Here is an 18,913-nt window from a genome sequence, read left to right on the forward strand (position 1 = left end):
ACAGCGTATGTAGGATACTCATAGTGTATCTTAATTGAATTTATATAGAATTCATGTCAGGTTAATAGCCCTTTTTTAATTTTTAAGAGTGACGTAATTAATTTTCTTAATTTATTCTTATATTGTTACGAAATTTCAGTAAAATAAAAATAAATTACGTCCTACATTACAAAAAAAACTATATGTTATATACGGTTGAATATTATGTACTCAGGGTGGGTAGTTGGAGGCCTAGAGCTACTAGGTGCGCCGGGTGCACTAGCAGCACGTGTGGGCGGGGCTGGCGGCGGGCTGAGGGGCGTGGCCTCCGCCGCGGCGGCGGCACTACTCCGCTCGCTGAGCGCGTGCGCAGGCTCGCTAGCACGCAACCTGGATCTGCTCGCGGGCGACGAACAGCACGCGAGACGCGCTGCAGCTGCCAGGTGAGTGGTATCTTTTTACTGTCTGTTCACGAATATTACTCAATTTGTATACTCGTTTGTAAGTGGGAAATACTGATACTGATGTATGTAATCTATTACCATGTGGTAATAGATTAAAAAATGCTTTCACTTTTGGTTAACTATGTTTTACAAAATATCAGTAAAAGTAACGCATGGCATACGTTTCATAAAAATAATGACTTTAATAGAGTTAAAATGCTTTAAGAATTCAGAGACACTGATTTTACCATTTATTGTTAATTTTCATCAATTAAAATGTACGTATAGCTCGAGATTACGAGAAAAATTATAAATTACTATTCAATGAAAGTGTTTAAATATATTCACTCAGTATGTTACACTTCCAGACGGCGACCACCACCGAGCCTCATGGCAGGGCTTTTTGCAGGAATAACTAATTTTGCCATCAACATACTCGGTAAATATACGTTCTATAACACTTGTTGTATGATTTATCGAATTGACATTAAGCTCATTCCCATTTTATAAGTACCCATTTTGAAATTTAAATTGCGGAATAAATTATGGTTTCGACGTAATCGCCTTAATTTCTAACATGATTATGTATTTAAATCTTACGTCATCCTCTATATAGGCGCAGTAGGTGGTTTAGCCCACCACCCTCTTGTGGGCGTGGCGGTGGGTGAGACGGAGAGTGGGACGGCCGCATTGCGCAGAGGCTTGCTGGGCGCTATCACCAAGCCACTCAGCGCTACAGCTGACTTGGTGGCGTACGCTGGACATGGCCTGCTCACACAAACCGGTTGGGATCCCGTACCACAGGTGGGCGTGGCTTATGTTCAGATGAAGAAATTTCATTGGTATCGTAGCATAAAAATCAACTAAAATAATGTATACAATACTCATAAAGCCTTTTAGAGAATTTGACAATTGCGAAGGTGTTTATAACTATATTGTGCATAAAAGTGTGTTCCAATTGGATTATTAGCTACTAAAGTAGGATATGACAAGCATAATAAATCGTAAATGTAATACGTTACAGCCCCGCTGGGTGGCGAAGCCCGAGGTGGAGGCGCAGTTCGGGGGCTGGCAGCGGGACTGCGTGCGTTGGGCCTTCCGCCTGTCCGAATTAGCAGCGTTTACCGGCTTCTCCGTGCTACTTGCTGATGTTCAGCTACACCTGCTTATCACACACAAGGTATATAATAAAAAAAAATATTCACCCAAATATAAAAACCTTTGAACAGTTTCGGTTGAGACAACTCCACCTAGTGTTGATTTAACGTAAATAGATTCAAGGTAACTACTTATACACGGAAATCTATGCACCTCGACAGAAAACAATCTAAATATTTGGGTATAAGAAACCGATCGCATGGGAAATTTCCTAATGAGCAGCGCCATCTGGTACTAAAATAGGCAAAGCCTGTGTAAGTTAGTTATACATCAATGTTTCTAAATTCCAAATACATCTAATGCTCAAGTGATGATTTAAGCTAGCTGGATGGCTGATGCACTTGCAGTTATCCTATTCGTTTACAACTGAAATTTTAGATGGAGACATACATAAATTAAATGTGTTTATATGTTTGACTTGCTTTACCATGCTTTACCATACTCCCATTTGTTGTTCCGTATAATGATATTTGTATTTCAACCGATTTTACACAAAAGGAGGAGGTTCTCAAGTCCGAATTTTTTCGAAAATTTTGTGAATCGATTATAATAATCCCTTTTTTAATAGTGTATAATATTTTGTAGTTTTTGGTGATCGCGGAACCCGAATCGGAGCGTATCATAGAGATGATTGACTTCAAGTCCTGCACGCTGGGGCCTTACCAGGGACAAATTATAGAGGTAAGCCTATTAAATAACTGTGGATAGAGTGCATACATAAGGATGCTACTAGAAGTAAAAAGCGTTATTATTACCAACAATAGTTTTGAAACAAAATATCCTTATTAGATTTATTTTTTAAGATTCTTAATGAGTAAATATTTTTTATAGCTTCACGTGTCACAAAGGAAGCCTTCAAGGATATCTGAATCACGCGTCGCATTGGATGAGGATAATGAATATCAGGTAAAATTAAAAAAAAATGGTTATAAATAAATATTTACCATCACTGTTGTGATTGCTGTCATACATGTTTATTTATATCTTAATTTATTACTGTTCTTCTTAGGAATCGAATTTTTATACAAGTATAATTTTTTTATAAGGATGTTCAAGTTAAATTTTATGGTCATGGTGTAAATATCTCCGTTAGTTAAAAGCAAAGCCAGGTGCCGTTACGCGTTATGTAACGAATCGGTTTATCCTCGCAAAGGAAGCTACTACTTAAAGTAAGAAATTATAAGGCAAGCTATGCGTGTGTTCGTTTCAGATAAGCGCGGCGGCGATGGCGCGCGTGGCGCGGTACACGGGCGCGGAGGGGTGCGGCGCGGGCGCGGGCGCGGAGGAGCGCGTGCTCGCGCTGCTGCCGGCGCCGGGCCGCGCGCACGCGCTGCACGCCGCGCTCGCCGCCGCCGCGCACCACAACACCGGCGAGCACACGCCGCTGCTCTAGCCCAAGTTCTACCTCGGCTCTACCACGGCTCTAATCCAGCTCTGCCGCAGCTCTTCCATAGCACTACCACAGCTCTACACCATATCTACACCAGCTCTATATCAGCTCTACACCAGCTCTACACCAGCTCTATATCAGCTCTATATCAGCTCTATATCAGCTCTATATCAGCTCTACACCAGCTCTACACCAGCTCTACCATAGCTCTATCACAGCTCCACACCAGCAGCAACAACAACCCGCTACAGTTATCGTACTCGCACATAATATGCTTAATTAGTGTAGAGTTCAGACAACGGCACCGGTTCTCGCATGACACTGCGGCGAAATTATCAGCTAAGAGACTCTTAAACGCCTCCGACTCTTTTACTTTTCCTATTACCCTGCACTGTACTTGATTTCAAAATTTAAACAAGAAGTTTTCTTATATTAAAATCTATTTTATATATATTAATACAATGCACTTGTATGGTGTAGAGAGAAACGTTAACGTACACAAAATTTTAATGGTATATGAAATATTCGTAATTCGTATAATTTTAAATTTTCGTTTCGTATATCTATTGATTTCGTAATAGTGCCACACATCTATAACACTGTTACTACATTTATTGAAATATGCACCCAGTTTTCTTAAAAAAAAATATATATATTGAACATTCATTGTGCTTCTTATCTTTCCCATATCTTAATTCAAGCACATATTCACTGCTTTAGTCAAGATAGAACATATAGTTCGTAACACATAACAAAAATTGACACAAATCAATGGACGTCCAATATTTGAAATTTTTTCAAAAATAACATTTCATCGAAGAAGAGTTAGAAATTTATGTAGTTTATTACCTATCGATTCAACAATTTTAATCTTGTTTTAGTTGTGCATTTTATATGCTTTATATAATGAGAAATTTAAACATCTGTTAAAAATCTTGATACTACATTAAAATATATTATATAATAATAATAACATAACATAACTGGCCCTCAAAAAGCAATAACTAAGGTACAAATAATAAGAAACATTGCCTTGTGATAAACATATAAGTATAATAAAATGTCTGCAAACGTTGATCATTGCAATTTGATATTTATCGTTCAATTATAATGATGCAATAATAAAAAGAAAGAGGTAATATGTTTCAGAGTTATAAGGGAAGAAATATTCTGTTTTTTTATTGTCGTGTAAGGTATTTCTTGTTCCTGAACATTACAAAATCGGTTCTTAAATGAACATTATTAAATATGTTTTTGAGTTTTTGGTAAAATGCAATTAAATAGTATACCTCATAAAATGTGACATAAGTTAAAAGTAAATTTTAAACAAGTTTTCTACCGAATAGCAGGATTCAGGAAAAACATGTTAAATTCATCCGACCGGCTTTTTGGCTTGTGATTGTAAGTAAAACGTGATTTTCAAACTATGAACTTCATCTAGTCTTGCTTTGCCTTGTTATTAACGTTTCGGAATATTTTCTATTTAGCTTTTGGTATTCAATAAGGTTCGCTATAAGTACGAATATATTCTATTTTCCTTTTTTTTTAGACACATTGGACAAACAATCTTCAAAAAAAACTAATTCGATTCTGTTATAGTTGTGTCAATTGTCATATTTCTTAACATTTTGCTAATGAGATAATAATATGTGGTCTTCCATATAGACATATAATAATGCGTAATCGTAAACAGATATACAGGGCCGATTAATTTTCTCATTGAATTAACCTCAATGTTTAGGAGGAAATTTTTCTTTGCAATGGCATATACATAGTAATTAATGGAGAAAATGCCAGTTGTTTCGTTCCACATGCCTTGTCTAAAAAAATTGTCATTGTTATTAAAATTTTGATTAATACATTTTATTCGATTCATCTCGAAACATTTTACGTTCCGTTGGGACCAAAATGTAGTCTGGTCTAAGTGGGTTAATTCATTGCGTGAGTTACATAGTATTTATTATCAAGTATTATAATCATAAATTATTTTTTTTTATTTATTTTAGACCAGGTTACAGTGAGAAAAAGGAATTGATTTTAGCGGATTTTAAGAATTAAATTACTGCCTGAATAACGCAAAAGTTCATCACTGTTCATAAAATAACTAATAATTAAAAGTTATTTTGCTTTAATTGTAATATTATAATGTGATAGATATATAATACATGGTACTGTCTTTGCTTAAGTTTATTTGATACAAAATTGAAATTTTCCATTTGTATTAAAAATAGAGCTCCATCGTAGAGACGCTAGACAATTTAGAATATAATATATTAATATGACATTATATAAGTAATCCATTTCAAGTGAAGCAATAATATGTAGATAATGTAATAATTCAATTAAATTTTTACATATTCCATAATATATTTGAATATTATTATTGTAAAATATTCTAGAATAACATATTTGAGTCAACACATTGTTTATACATACATTTTCTATAATTGTTATTAATCTCTTTACTAGAAATATAGTTTTATCATAATTAGAATTAGTTTTTTATTCGATAAAAAAATTTATAAGGGAGGATAAATTTTCGTGCCAAAACAATCTGTTCTCTTCAGTGGTTTTTCTTGTGTTGTTATCTTAGCAGTAAGGTTTGTTTTATTGGTTGTTGGCTGGTCGATGCACAACACACACCCACAAATAATGCATTTGCGTCATTTGAAAAGCCAACTTCAATTTAATAAATAGTTGGTATTTCCATGTTGTTTTCACATGAAATATAAAAAAAAACAGTAATGATAGAGCAAAATGGGCAGCCTTATCCCTATGAAGTGCTCTCTAACACACAACCACAAGGAGAGGTTCATTCTAGGTATACACATGGTGTTACCTCATTATACTTGATAAGATAAATTATGATTTAATATATAATTATGTAATATTTTCCAAAATAAAGACCGTTTCCCTCTTTTAACAATAACTTCCATATCGCTTTTTATTTGTGTTGCAATTTTAAAGACGACAATACTTTTTTTAGATATTCATAAACATGATTTTCAATGTCAGTAAAAGACTGCTATTTATTCCATTAGAAATATCAGTATGCAGTGAAATATCAATTATTTTAATTTATAATATGTATAATGTGTTCCTATGTTAAATAAATTATTCATAAACTATTTTGTTATTTTTTTACCCTTAGTCTGTTTAAAGATATTTGCATTGGAAAAAAGACGACTACAATGACGATTACGATAAGTAGTGCTCATTACAAGAAATACAGGCAGCTTTAATCAACTAGAGACTCAACTTTGGACTTTATAAAAACTTATAAGCCACATATTATCATTCACAAATATTGATATTTAATGGCACGATTCGTATCATAGTACGACAACTAAAGTCTTAACTGTTACTTAATTTTTCACGACTACGCTAATAAACAAGTTTAACGATTTGGAATATAACTGTAACTATAGCTGTAACTCTCATATCTAGGTCAAAAATAGCCTATGCGCTAATCCAGATTCCAGACCATAGACAATTGCATACAGATCGGATCAGTGGTAGGTTTTTGCATGAAACAGTAGCAAACATCCATACATTCTTACAAACTTTCGCGTTTATAATCTTAGTAGGATACTTACGCTAAATTAGACAACACACTTGGCTTAAATTAGTAATGAAAATTTGTATAGATGAGAGCTGTTCTGTAATTCATGAATCAATAATATGAGAACGCTTACGAAGCCGCGAGCCGATAGCCGAAGCTAGTTCACAATATGTTTTGTTTAAAATATATGTACCATGAAAAAACTTTGCATACTACTTCTAAAGAACAGCTAACACAGTATCTCTAGGGCTCACAGTTTCAGCTATTCACTAAATGTTTTTGTCATAATATTCCTTGATTACCTACGGTATTCAAATGATTATCACTTAATACTTATAGAAATTGAATACCAGCTTTAACGAACTTTACTGAGATTGACATCCTAATACAATGTTAAAATCCGTTAAAACTATTTAATACTCGCGTAAAATCAAGTACAAGTTAATACGAACTGTCTAATGATTTTACGAATAAGGTAAATTCAATGATCTCTAATGAGCGCATTGTAAAATTTACAATATATTGAAATTTCAATAATTTTAGCAGTGAAAGTAAATTGTTTTTGGTATGCAATTAGTTTTAATTCAACGTACAATAAAAGTGCAACTTTTCCACCAATTATTAATTATAAACATAAAAGTTTCAGAGTTGTAAATGAAAGTATCCAGGACTGTATTTTATACTACAGCACTCGGACAACCCTCAAGCTTCTAAAACAAGAGCTTCAGACCTCTAACTGAAATTAAGATTTCCACGATAATGTCCCACAGCTCTCAGACTAAACACACGCACATGAGGTCGTCAATACCACAGTCCACAGCGCTCCATACTCACGTCCTATCAGTGTAGCAATCTGCCGATAGCATCGTACGAGACAGAAATCACCGTCTTCCTGTTGACACCCTATATCCTGTCACCTTGGCTTCAATCATACCGCCAGGCCTCCTTCCTCGTATCCAGCTCTTATAATGCGACCAATTACATGAATATTTTTACCGTTTATATCCAGGGTTATTGGGTTAGTGTGATGTTATACCCACTGTCCGTTGAAAATATATGCTGTTACTGGACAAGGGACGGATTCGCAAAAACTAAAAGTAAAATAAAAAAAAATCAAATACATACATAATATCTATTACTACTGCAAAGTCGTATTTACCAACGTAGTGTATAATGAACACTAGTAATATGTGCCTACATACTACGAAAGTCATTCATTAATTACAAGTCGTGCGAATATTAAATATGTGTAATAATCCTTTAATCCAGATCTATTTATTAAGACCTTTGATGAGATTAGACGGATTTTAATGATTTTTGTTGTATCTGTCTCCGTCAGCATTAGGATAATAATTCTTTTATATTTTTAATTGTACTGTAAACTTTAACACGAGTGGAGCCAAGGCAAGCATCTAGTACAACGTAAAAATTCAGATAGAAGTAGCGCTCAAACGAAATAAAAAAGATTTTAATATCATGACGAAAATGTAAACAAAAATTAATAATGAAGAAGCGACATCTAGGTGTACTTGATCAGTAACTTATGTATTCTCCTAAATTAATTCTCAGGTGTTAATTTAATATACAAATTTTCATGTCAAAATGTAACATAAACATACTGATTTATTACTTAGTACCTACATTTAGCGACAAATAACATCATTTTTCATCCGTACATTTTATTTTTTCAAATCTATTAGATCTGACGAAGCGTAAATCATTTTTCGTTTATTAGATAAAGCAGGAATATTTAATTAAGTGTCTCCCTACGGATTGGACTACTTACTCAAAAGTTATACAATTTCACATACGAGTAGTTTATAAGAAAATGTACAAAGTCATTTATCAAGATGTTTATAACTTCGAATTATTAAGAAAAATGTAATAAGCCTCGGAATATCCTATTGTAAATGTAGCTTTATATTTGTAAATCTTACACATTTAAAAGATCAATGCTTTACTGTAAATCATATTCAATCATATCATTTCATTACGTTTTGTCATGTATCATTCGAGAGAATCCATCTCGAATGATCGAGCAACCATTCTTAGATGGGACGCTGAAGCCCGGCAGTCCTAAGTAACAATAACAATTATTATGATATGACAACAAATCGATGGCGCCAATTTATTTCATCAGAGCTTGATACGAATCCTTACAATTAGTTACGTAGTGTTCCAGTGTGGGCGGGGAAGCTATTTATCACCAACATCCGAGGTATCCTGTTCTATTGGAACATACTCACTTTCTCTCCTACATAAACGATAAACCTAGTTCAATACGATTTCATAGATTGTTTATGAGAACTGCTTTAATTATCTAAACAACAATTGTTTACATTTTCAGAAATAGTAAATTTCAGTATCCAATCGGATTTAATAGTTAAAAGCAATAAATTAATGAAATAAAATGTAAGTAACACTTATATTATTTATTATATTAAATTTCGTTTACATCGAAAAGAAACAGTAGCCATTCATTAAAATTAAATGCAATGGTCTATATTATAAAGGTAAATTATAAAATAGAAAAATTCGCATGAGTACATAGATACATTCACGCTCAGGGTAACTAGATTTGCAATCGAAAACATCTTAAAATAAATACTACAAGATTCAGCAACCGCTGCGAATGCGACGGTCGCTTCCTACTTGGCCCGCCAACCTCACTAACGAGCGCACCGACTCGAACCGGTGTGCGCCGGACCGAGCTATTCTTGCTCGGCGCGTGCGCAGGTGTTGCAATCTCATGTCCAAACTGTGCTGAACCAGATGCTGACATCTTGTGGCTGGGTTAAGGTCACGATGTTTTAGGGTGTTCACGATCTATACAACTGTGGATGTCACAATTTTTTTTTGGCGCGATTTTTTATTTTAAGGACAAGGAAATTAGATCTAACTCAAATACCTATCAGTAATGATTGAGCATCACTTAGTCTGATTGTAGAGATTTTTTTTTTCTCAAATATAACCTTTTTTATTGATTAATTTAATACGTATTTTCAACAGTGAGCGTGCCGGAAATAAAGTGATGTTTTAATTTATCTGCGCATGTGAATAAAGTCACCACTGATCGAAACGGTGTAGGAAAACATTGTGAAGAAACCAGCATGTCTGAGAATTAAAAATCTGCCAACTCGCTCTTGACCAGCTTGGACTGGTGGATTATGGCCTTCTGGCCTCTGAGGGTTCTCCCTCATAGGAGGCCCGTGTCCCAGCAGCTACGTGTAGGTGAATTTTCCTCTTTAAAAACATAAATGAAAGATACTTTCGAATGATTTCTCTACAATGAGTTAATTCTTTTGTGCCTAATTTACAGGGTCATTTTAAGTGTTTTAATTTTGAAGGGGACTTTAAAACACCCGCTATAGCTAAAACAAACATTGGTTTGCGAATTTTTTACACAAATTTATCTTCCTTGTTTCCAAAGAGATTTAACCTATAGATTTAAAATATTGAATTCTCCTACATATGCTACCAAAGTATATAAAAACTAAGTTTTATAAGAATTATTAAGCCTGATTCTACATTGATAAACCATTATAAACTTATTGGTGTTCCTATTTATGTGTTTCTGTGTTGTAGTTCAGGGAAACTACTCGTAGGTATATCATAGAAACAGAATAGGAAATTTCAAAAACTACCAAGTATTCTAATTACTTGAAATGTTACCAAACATAATAATGTGAGCAATATCCCTTCCATTATATAGTATCGGAAACTGAAAAGAAAAGATCACTGAAGTGATTGTCTAGTATTGCTAATGACTCCACTACAACAGAAATGTTGAAAATGTTTAATTGACATCAATCTGTGCGCCCTTGAAACTCCTACGCATAACACTAACTGCTATTCGGGTGACGGTATGAGTCAGTTCGGAAATAGTTCTAATAAATATGACGAATTTGTGTTTATTTCAATATTCACAATACGTATTATAAAACTATTAAAGAATTTTAATTTTGGAGATGGATATATGCAATTGAATTACAATCGGTTGCAAAGAAATATTGAGATTAGTCAATTTAATACAAATATGTAAAATTCATGTTAATTTTTTAAATAATATAAAGGTGCTTATTACATTCTCATTTGCTCGTTGAGGTTTCAATTGTACATAGCTGATACATGTGAATTAATGATGATATGGCAATACTAATAACTAGTTGCGCCCCGCGGTTTTACCCGCGTAAGTCCGTATCCCGTTGGAATATCGGGATAAAAAGTTGCCTTATTCCAGTTGTCCAGCTATCTACGTACCAAATTTCATTGCAATCGGTTCAGTAGTTTTTTTGCGTGAAAGAGCAACGAACACACACACATCCTTACAAACTTTCGCATTTATAATATTAGTAGGATGATGATTTACTAAGGTAAGTATGCACATACACGTAATTTGATAGTACTCTGATGTTTTAAAATATGAACCCTTGTCAAAACAATAAAATAACAGAGCGAAACGGTACACGTCGCGTGTACGGCATAACTTAATAATTGATAAATAGTTGTAGACCAGTAGGTAGGTATACCTTGTCATTTGCGTTCAATTTAGAACAATCAATCAACTCAACTTTAAATATTAACCCTTATTTGTTGTTACGTTTAACGAGCTAAAGTGAGCCAACAATTAGATACCGTAATCGATAAATGTTAGGAAATTCTTAAAGTATTGACGAAAATTTCTTGACAAACAAATGCCTAATGTTTAATAACCGTGTTTAAAGAACATTGTTTTTAAGCTAATTATTTGTAAATAGTGTTGAAGGTGAATATTAGATTTCATGCCTTGCACTTCCACCCATCTCACTACCGACTATTAACATTTTGAAAATTAATTTAAGTAGTTGGTGTTTTTTTTTTTTGTAATTTAATAAGCTGTTGCGGTTGAAGTATTTAATTTATTATGTTTATGTTTAAGTTTGCACTAAAACCTGGTACTGTAAAAATAACAGGTTTTCATATTCACAAATATATAATAGCACCTAATTTATTTGGCAATCGACATTATATTTGATACCAGTAATAGTAACATTTATTATTTTTTTGTGTATTAACGCTCTGATTGTGGGCTACCGTTGTACTTTGTAAGATAAAACGTTAAATAGTCGCACATAAAAATAATGATTTAGTTGTTATTCTCATTTTTTTGTGCTAATTTGTTCGGAATTTTTTGGCATTAATTTTTTTTATAGGATTTTCTGCATAGAAATCAGAATTCTCATATACAATTTAGAATCTCAGTATGAAAGTAGAAATCCTATATTAATATATAACTACATTAAGGCCTACTCGAACCTCGAACCAAAACCAAATTTTGTTTGAAGTGTAAATATTTATAGTTATTACGAAATATGCTGCATCGTAGAGGAATATAAATATGTATATACATTTTCCGCCCAACAATGTAAAGAAGACTAGCAAAACAAAATATTCCAGTCCTGTCTTATACATAGATAACTTATAAGCTACTGATATTATTTTAAGTTATTTGTAAATTTGTTTGTTGGCGCCATTATATTGTTTAGCAATTAATGGCAAAACTGTAAAAAAATGCTTTCGAATTATTTAAATGTCCTTTTAATGCAATACCAAGTATATTAGAAAAATTCCTATTACCTTGGATAATTAAATCTACTCAATTTTAATTATCCTAAAGTATCTGGTTGAACAGAGTCACATTCCAATATCTGAAACAGTATTGCTATGATATGTTATGAAAATGCAATAAATTACAAGCCGACAAGGCATATAATTATAAAAAATCAATACATTAAATATCATATACACATACATTGTTAAATAATTTACATCTGGTTTGTGATACATAGCACATGCAGGTTGGCCATTTACCAATAAAGAAAATTGTTATATTTTTAACAACAATGCAACCATATAATCAACGGTCTTTGTTATGTAAAGCTGAAAGGTAATTGGCAAAGAATGGCCCCAGCCAGGGGCGTGAACTTCAAGTATTGTGTCCACAAATGGCCCAAGTAACACTAACTGTGGGGTATTTATTCACTTACTATTGATATTGTGGTTTATTGGAAGCTTAAGTGACAGTTAACTTAATTAACTTGGCCAATTTATTAAGATGGTGGATCTCACCCTGGATAGGTGAAGGCTTAAATACTACACAAGGGAAATTTGTGTGTGTGTGTGTGTATTATGACCGATCAGTACTAAAGCACCGTTTGATGTCAGAATATAAAACGTGGAAGGAGGGTCATGTCCACTATGACACCCCTACACCCCCTCACACACCTCCTTCGCACCGGCGCCTCATATTACAACTGCAGCAAGAGAAGTACACGGCGTGGATGTTTGTATCACATATTTTCTTTAAAAAGAACACATTTTCTTAACGAAACGTTATTGAAATGTATATGCATAAATTTACAAAGATGCATTGTTATCAAGGAGTTATCATTCAACTAATCGTCATGTTTTGTTTTATGATATATATAATTTACAACAGAGATTAAAAAAATATTTTTTTTAGAAATCCGTAAGTTTTATCTTGGAATTTTTGCGTAATACAAATTTATTTTAAATATTAGTTTTGGATATTATACTATCATTTATCTTGGATTCTTCTTACAGGATCATATGTTTGATCCATTTTAAGTGACAATTTGTGTGTGTTTTTACATTTTAAGTGCCAACAAATAATAGACTCATAAATCTATAATCCAAGATAAATGATAGTGTCATGGGGGATTCCTTAGCTAGGAGGACAACCTCTGTTTGATGCATATGTCGTTGGTATTAAACATGTAAATTGTATGTGTTCAAAAAAACTGAACATACTATTTCTTATCGTCGTCGTAAATAATTTGTAATCGATGACTTTTTAATATGATAATACAATACAACGTTACTGCTTGATAATATTATGACGTGAAAGCAGTTAATTGGTGAAGTCGGTGTGGGTTGTATTCAATATTATGGAAATAAAAAAACAGCCTGTGATTGAATATATTCGACTGATTGAGGATTTTTGGGTGAGTTATATGAGCTACCCATTTAGTTTTTAATTCGATTCTATAATTTTATCTATACTACATCTATAAAGCTGAAGAGTTTATTTGTTTGTAGGACCGCGCTTTTCTCAGGAACTACTGGACCAATTATAAAAATTCTCTCTTCCTCTCATTTTATGTACCAGCGGCGAAGCGGATGCGAAACTCTAGTAGTTAATACAGACGTAATTTTTCCTATCCTTTACCTTCTGCTTAATCGAAATTTTCTGTTATAAAATTCTTTCATTCTATATTCTTTTCTGACTCATTAGTTCTTCCAGTCTAGTTCCTTTTCACAATGCAATAATATTCCGACAAGGAATCCTCCTTTTAAACTATGAACACTACTTTGCATCTTCAAGTTATTGTTTTAAAAATACCGCTAATTCGACTTTGCAAGAATCAAATTACCACTGATAATAAATAACATTGTCATGTGGATACTGTTGTCGCCAATGTATATAACATGCAACTCAAGTCTATGTGTTTATTGTGCGAGTTATGCGATAATGCACTTTGTCAGCATACAGCGTGATACATGTAGAAGAATGTATGCGTCCTGCACGCTACTGTTTAATTTTTAGTTTCATAGTATTAAATTGTTTTATAAATGAGAAATTTTAAAAGAAAAGAAAAAAAATTGATCACGAGGCGGGATTTGGACCCGAGTCTTTATGCTGCGGTTTGACTATCGGCCTTTTACTACAATGCTTTATTGCTGATAGCATAAAATACTTACTAGATCCCTGAAAACTATGTTTTTTCGGTTTCTAATAATCTGTTTTAGTTTTATCTATACTAATATAAAGATGGACACTGTTTGATTGTTTGTATGAGCGTGCTAATGTAAGGAACTATTGGACTGATTTATAAAATCGCCTTCGACCTTTTATGGAGGATGGCGACGATCAAACTCATAACTTCGCGCTACGATCAATCCACTTTTTGTAGTGTTACTATACATAACATATATATATATATATACTAGCTGCGCCCCGCGGTTTCACCCGCGTAAGTCCGTATCCCGTAGGAATATCGGGATAAAAAATAGATGTTAGCCGATTCTCAGACCTACCCAATATGCTTACCAAATTTCAGAGGAATCGGTCAAGCCGTTTCGGAGGAGTATGGCAACGAAAATTGTGACACGAGAATTTTATATATAAGAAGATATATATATATATATGTTGTACACCAAGTTGAGTATTAAAATATTGTAAAAATGTAAAATTATGTTCCGTTTGAGAGTGGACGGGGTTGTTCATAAATAAATCAATTACACCTCAATTCACTAAAGAAATATTTCATTAATCATTAATTCACTTATTTTTTTACAATTACTTATGAATGTTTGACCATAACCACCAATCTTCAAACGCTATACCAAACAAATCAGGCCAAAGACGACGCTTCGAAATTGCATTTCTCCAATTCTCTAATTATACATTTAATTGGTTACTTGTAATTCCAAATGGCGACGAGCCACGACCCAAGAATGTGAAGACAATTTAAAAGTTGTTTTAAACAAACGTAACATGGTTTATTGGGAGAAAATCAGTTTGTTCATAGAACCTATTACATAGATAAATATATAATCTTAGCATACGATATTAGATTATCCTTGTAGAACATGCCGCGCTCATGTCAATACGTGTTTAGTCTATGAATTTATTTAGTCCTAATGTCATATTCGTACGTCAACAATAAGCTACTATTTGCTAAAAATTTTTATTCTGTTGAGTACAGTAGTCAAGTTACCGAAAAAATGAATGAATAAATGTAGGATGACAAAGCGTTTTTCCTACGTAAGTGCATTGTTTTTATGTATGGACGAAAATGAATGAGGATGAAGGAAGATGATTGTTGGAAAAGGTTTGATTATTTTCTACAAAGATAAGGAACTGACATCCCTGCGGTACACCGGCTCCGCTCCACTCCAGTACCACTCCAGATTTTGATAGGAACCTATAAAGCCTATTTGATATATATCAAAATCTATAATGGTGCATGATAATAATTGCCTGTCAATCTCAAAAATAATCACGCTATTCGTCTGAAAATATTAAAGTCGGATTGAAAACCTTAATTAAACGAATTTAAATAAAATTAAAGATCAATTCTCCCACACTTATGAATTTACAATCCTTCTTTATGTATCTTTGAGCTGTTGTAGGTATTATGTTTTACTATACCTATTTAACGTTCATAAATAAATAAATAAGCCGAACAAGTTGATAAGTGGTTTTCCCAATTAGCAGCTTTATACCGTACCTTGGATCTATGAAAAATCATCCTACTATGCTAAGTATAATATTAATGTTTCGGAATATCGAAAATAATATACATTATCTGCGCAGGCCGCCCGTGATCTGTTTATCTTCCTTAACAACACTTTACAATTAGGGTGTTGTTTATAAATAATATTTAAGAGAAAATAAATTGCACGTTAATTTGTTTTTTACATGCAATACCGACTACACATTCGGTAGGCGTATAATATTTTAAACACTATCGACATGTTTTAGATATTCGGTAATTTACCTAGGTATGGTAAAGAATATCGGATTGTACAAACTGTCGGTAACATGTTATATACCTACCCAAACATCACCCAACTTAACTGACCCGTCAAACGTTGTCCCGTCTTCGTGTGAACTGTGTACCGCTAAGCTCTTGAACTTATAAAGTCTTCTTATTATTTTAATTCTGGCGCCATTTTATAATTTTTTTTTTTTGATGTAAGTCGAAGTATAAGAAAAAATTAAACATAGATACATAGTATTAATTCATTAATCTTTGTTTAAACTTTTTTTTATCGCGCTATAGCCTTTCCAGACGAAATAGGGTTTCATTTTGAAATTTTCTTAAAACCAAAACAATTTGAAGACGCTAATCTCACTAAGTCTTGGTTCGATTTGAAAAATTGTTTCAATGTTAGATAGCCAATTAAATGAGGAACGTAATAGGCTTTTCTACCACTAGGGTGAAACCGCTGTACATATGTAGATTTCAATTATATATAAGCATTTAATGTATAGAGTGTAGATATAAGTATATTATGTATATATATTTTATGGATGGGTGGCATATTCTTGTAATTTGAACATAGACTAAGGAATTCTTTATAAATAACCAGGTATTTGTTTATAAAGAACTCCTTAGTCGCCAAAATATTTTATTACATCATATTACTAACTTGTAATTTGAATGTGGAACGATCTACACGCGTCAAAGAAATGCTAAGGTACTTATAATTTAAAGTCCTACATAAAAAGAAAAACACCTTACAAAACTTAATATTGCTTATATCTTATTTGAAAAAACTTGGTAAACAGAACATATATGTACTTATTACTACAATTTACGAATGCGTAAGTTTCCAAAGTAAACTATTTTAAATCTATTAATCATTACATTCACTTACACCACATGTAGTCTATAAACCAAGTTGATAGTTTTCGCTAAAATAAACACTTAAAGAAACAGCCAAGGGTGAGTTTGACGGACGACCACCAACATCTATAAAAAAGGGAGTTTGTTGTAGAGGAACTACCCTGACATTATTTCGTTCTATTTACTAGTTTTTTACTCCGGTTCCACCCTATGTACATATAGGCTGATCTAGGATCACGTATCTACGTTGGACACCTGTCCAATATATAATAAATTATGAATTCGATCGAGTAGTTTCTTAACAAACTCAAAAACTTTACAAACTGTATCTTATTACAAATTTAATATTAGTTGTTAGGTATAAAGGTTGAAATACATCATCTGTGAATATTTGAGCTGTCTAGCTTGAAGAGATACAGCCTGGTAACAAACAGACGGACAAACGATTGTACGTTAGCAATATGATTCGTTACGTAGTCTTTCGGTACAGGATCATATAAAAGATTAAGAATTTGCTTATTATTTAAAAGACGAGACGAGCCAAAGTCGGTCAATCATAAAAGCAATGCGACACTTACACGTGTAATATTTTTCCATTCGTTTTTCTATGCTGATTATATTTCGCTTCGATTGTATTACATGTATTTGGTAGTCGTGCATGCATCGGCACGAATTTGACCAGCTCGCACCGGAGAAGTACCACACCCCCACTAAAGACCGACGTGAAATAGCATTCTGCTGTTTCGTCCGGGGAGTGGGGGAGCTGGAGGCCCAAATGTCCTTTCTTAATCCCTTCCCAATTTATAGTCGGCAATCAATCTGTAGAGGCGTAAGGTCTGCAATAGACCTTATGCCTCTCCAAATGCTCATCACCATCAGGCGTCCCACCAGCTCCATTGCCGACTGTGACATAAAAAAAAATTGCTCTAACAATAACTAATACACTTAGTATATATAATATTTGTATACCAATTATTTTTATTTTATTTATTACATTAAGGATCACCCACATGACATACACGGGTATCATGGATGGAAAGTTTTGATAGCATTACGCCCAGTAACTCCTTTAACCTTTAACAAAGAAATGGCAAAATCTGTAGCTAATTAGTAACGACATCCTATTCTCATTATCGTCTTTGTGAATGTATATTTTTTTGCTACAATCTTTAGCACATCAAAAACGACTTTATTATTACAAGAAGTGTAAACATACATAACAGCATGGGATGTAATAAAGTCACAATTCGTGAAATAAGTACTACAAGAACAAGAAATTTGCTTATAGTATTTCACGAACGTTTCCTCGACATACTTTTTATATAAAGCAATCGAATTCCACTTTGATAAAGACACTCGATTGATCTTCACATCTAAAACGTTAAAGTGATAGTTTATATGTCGCCGTGAAATTGTAAAAATATACATAACGGTATATATAATATAACTAGCTAGATTGTAGATATCACCTTAAAATTACAAACAACGGCAGGTTACAATCTGTCGAACAGTAATAATCTGACGAAAAATCGTATACCATAAACATTTGCATGTAATTCAACACATTTATTTTCGTCCTATAATTGGGATTTGTCTCAGTTATGTACTATGCCGAAAATTTAATTTTCCCTTCCAACAGGTGCAGTTTCAAGTCGCCTCTTTAATGCGAGTTTTAACCGAACCTAGCGTAACTCATTTTCTAATATCACTTTCACATCGATAGATCATAATCTCGTTACGGATCCCAATTTTCCTACAGATTACATTAAACCTGACAATATTTGGAGTTTAAAGGTGACATATACAATAAATATAACATTTAAATTATAATAATATTGATACATCCTCGAGGAGAAAATTGATAAGGTTGAAGGATCGCGTGAGCCGACTAAGGTTTAGGGGTGCAAGCGCAGTGACGTCACGCGCTGGTCCATTAATACTGCGCAAGCTCTCGCGCCTCGCCATT

General features: G+C 33.3%; 1 protein-coding gene across 1 annotated transcript in view; it reads left to right on the forward strand.

Moving 5' to 3' along the window:
- LOC119835687 overlaps nt 1-3,120 on the forward strand; it is a 42,944-nt gene extending 39,824 nt beyond the window's left edge. The window contains exons 82-88 of the mRNA XM_038360661.1: nt 215-422; nt 791-861; nt 1,039-1,226; nt 1,447-1,602; nt 2,166-2,261; nt 2,412-2,486; nt 2,791-3,120. Of these exons, the coding sequence (XP_038216589.1) occupies nt 215-422; nt 791-861; nt 1,039-1,226; nt 1,447-1,602; nt 2,166-2,261; nt 2,412-2,486; nt 2,791-2,973 (977 nt within the window). The 3' untranslated portion in view covers nt 2,974-3,120. The remainder of the gene's footprint in view (nt 1-214; nt 423-790; nt 862-1,038; nt 1,227-1,446; nt 1,603-2,165; nt 2,262-2,411; nt 2,487-2,790) is intronic.
- The last annotated feature ends 15,793 nt before the right edge of the window (nt 3,121-18,913 follow it).

The sequence above is a fragment of the Zerene cesonia genome, chromosome Z (assembly GCF_012273895.1).
Source record: "Zerene cesonia ecotype Mississippi chromosome Z, Zerene_cesonia_1.1, whole genome shotgun sequence".
Taxonomy (NCBI): domain Eukaryota; kingdom Metazoa; phylum Arthropoda; class Insecta; order Lepidoptera; family Pieridae; genus Zerene; species Zerene cesonia.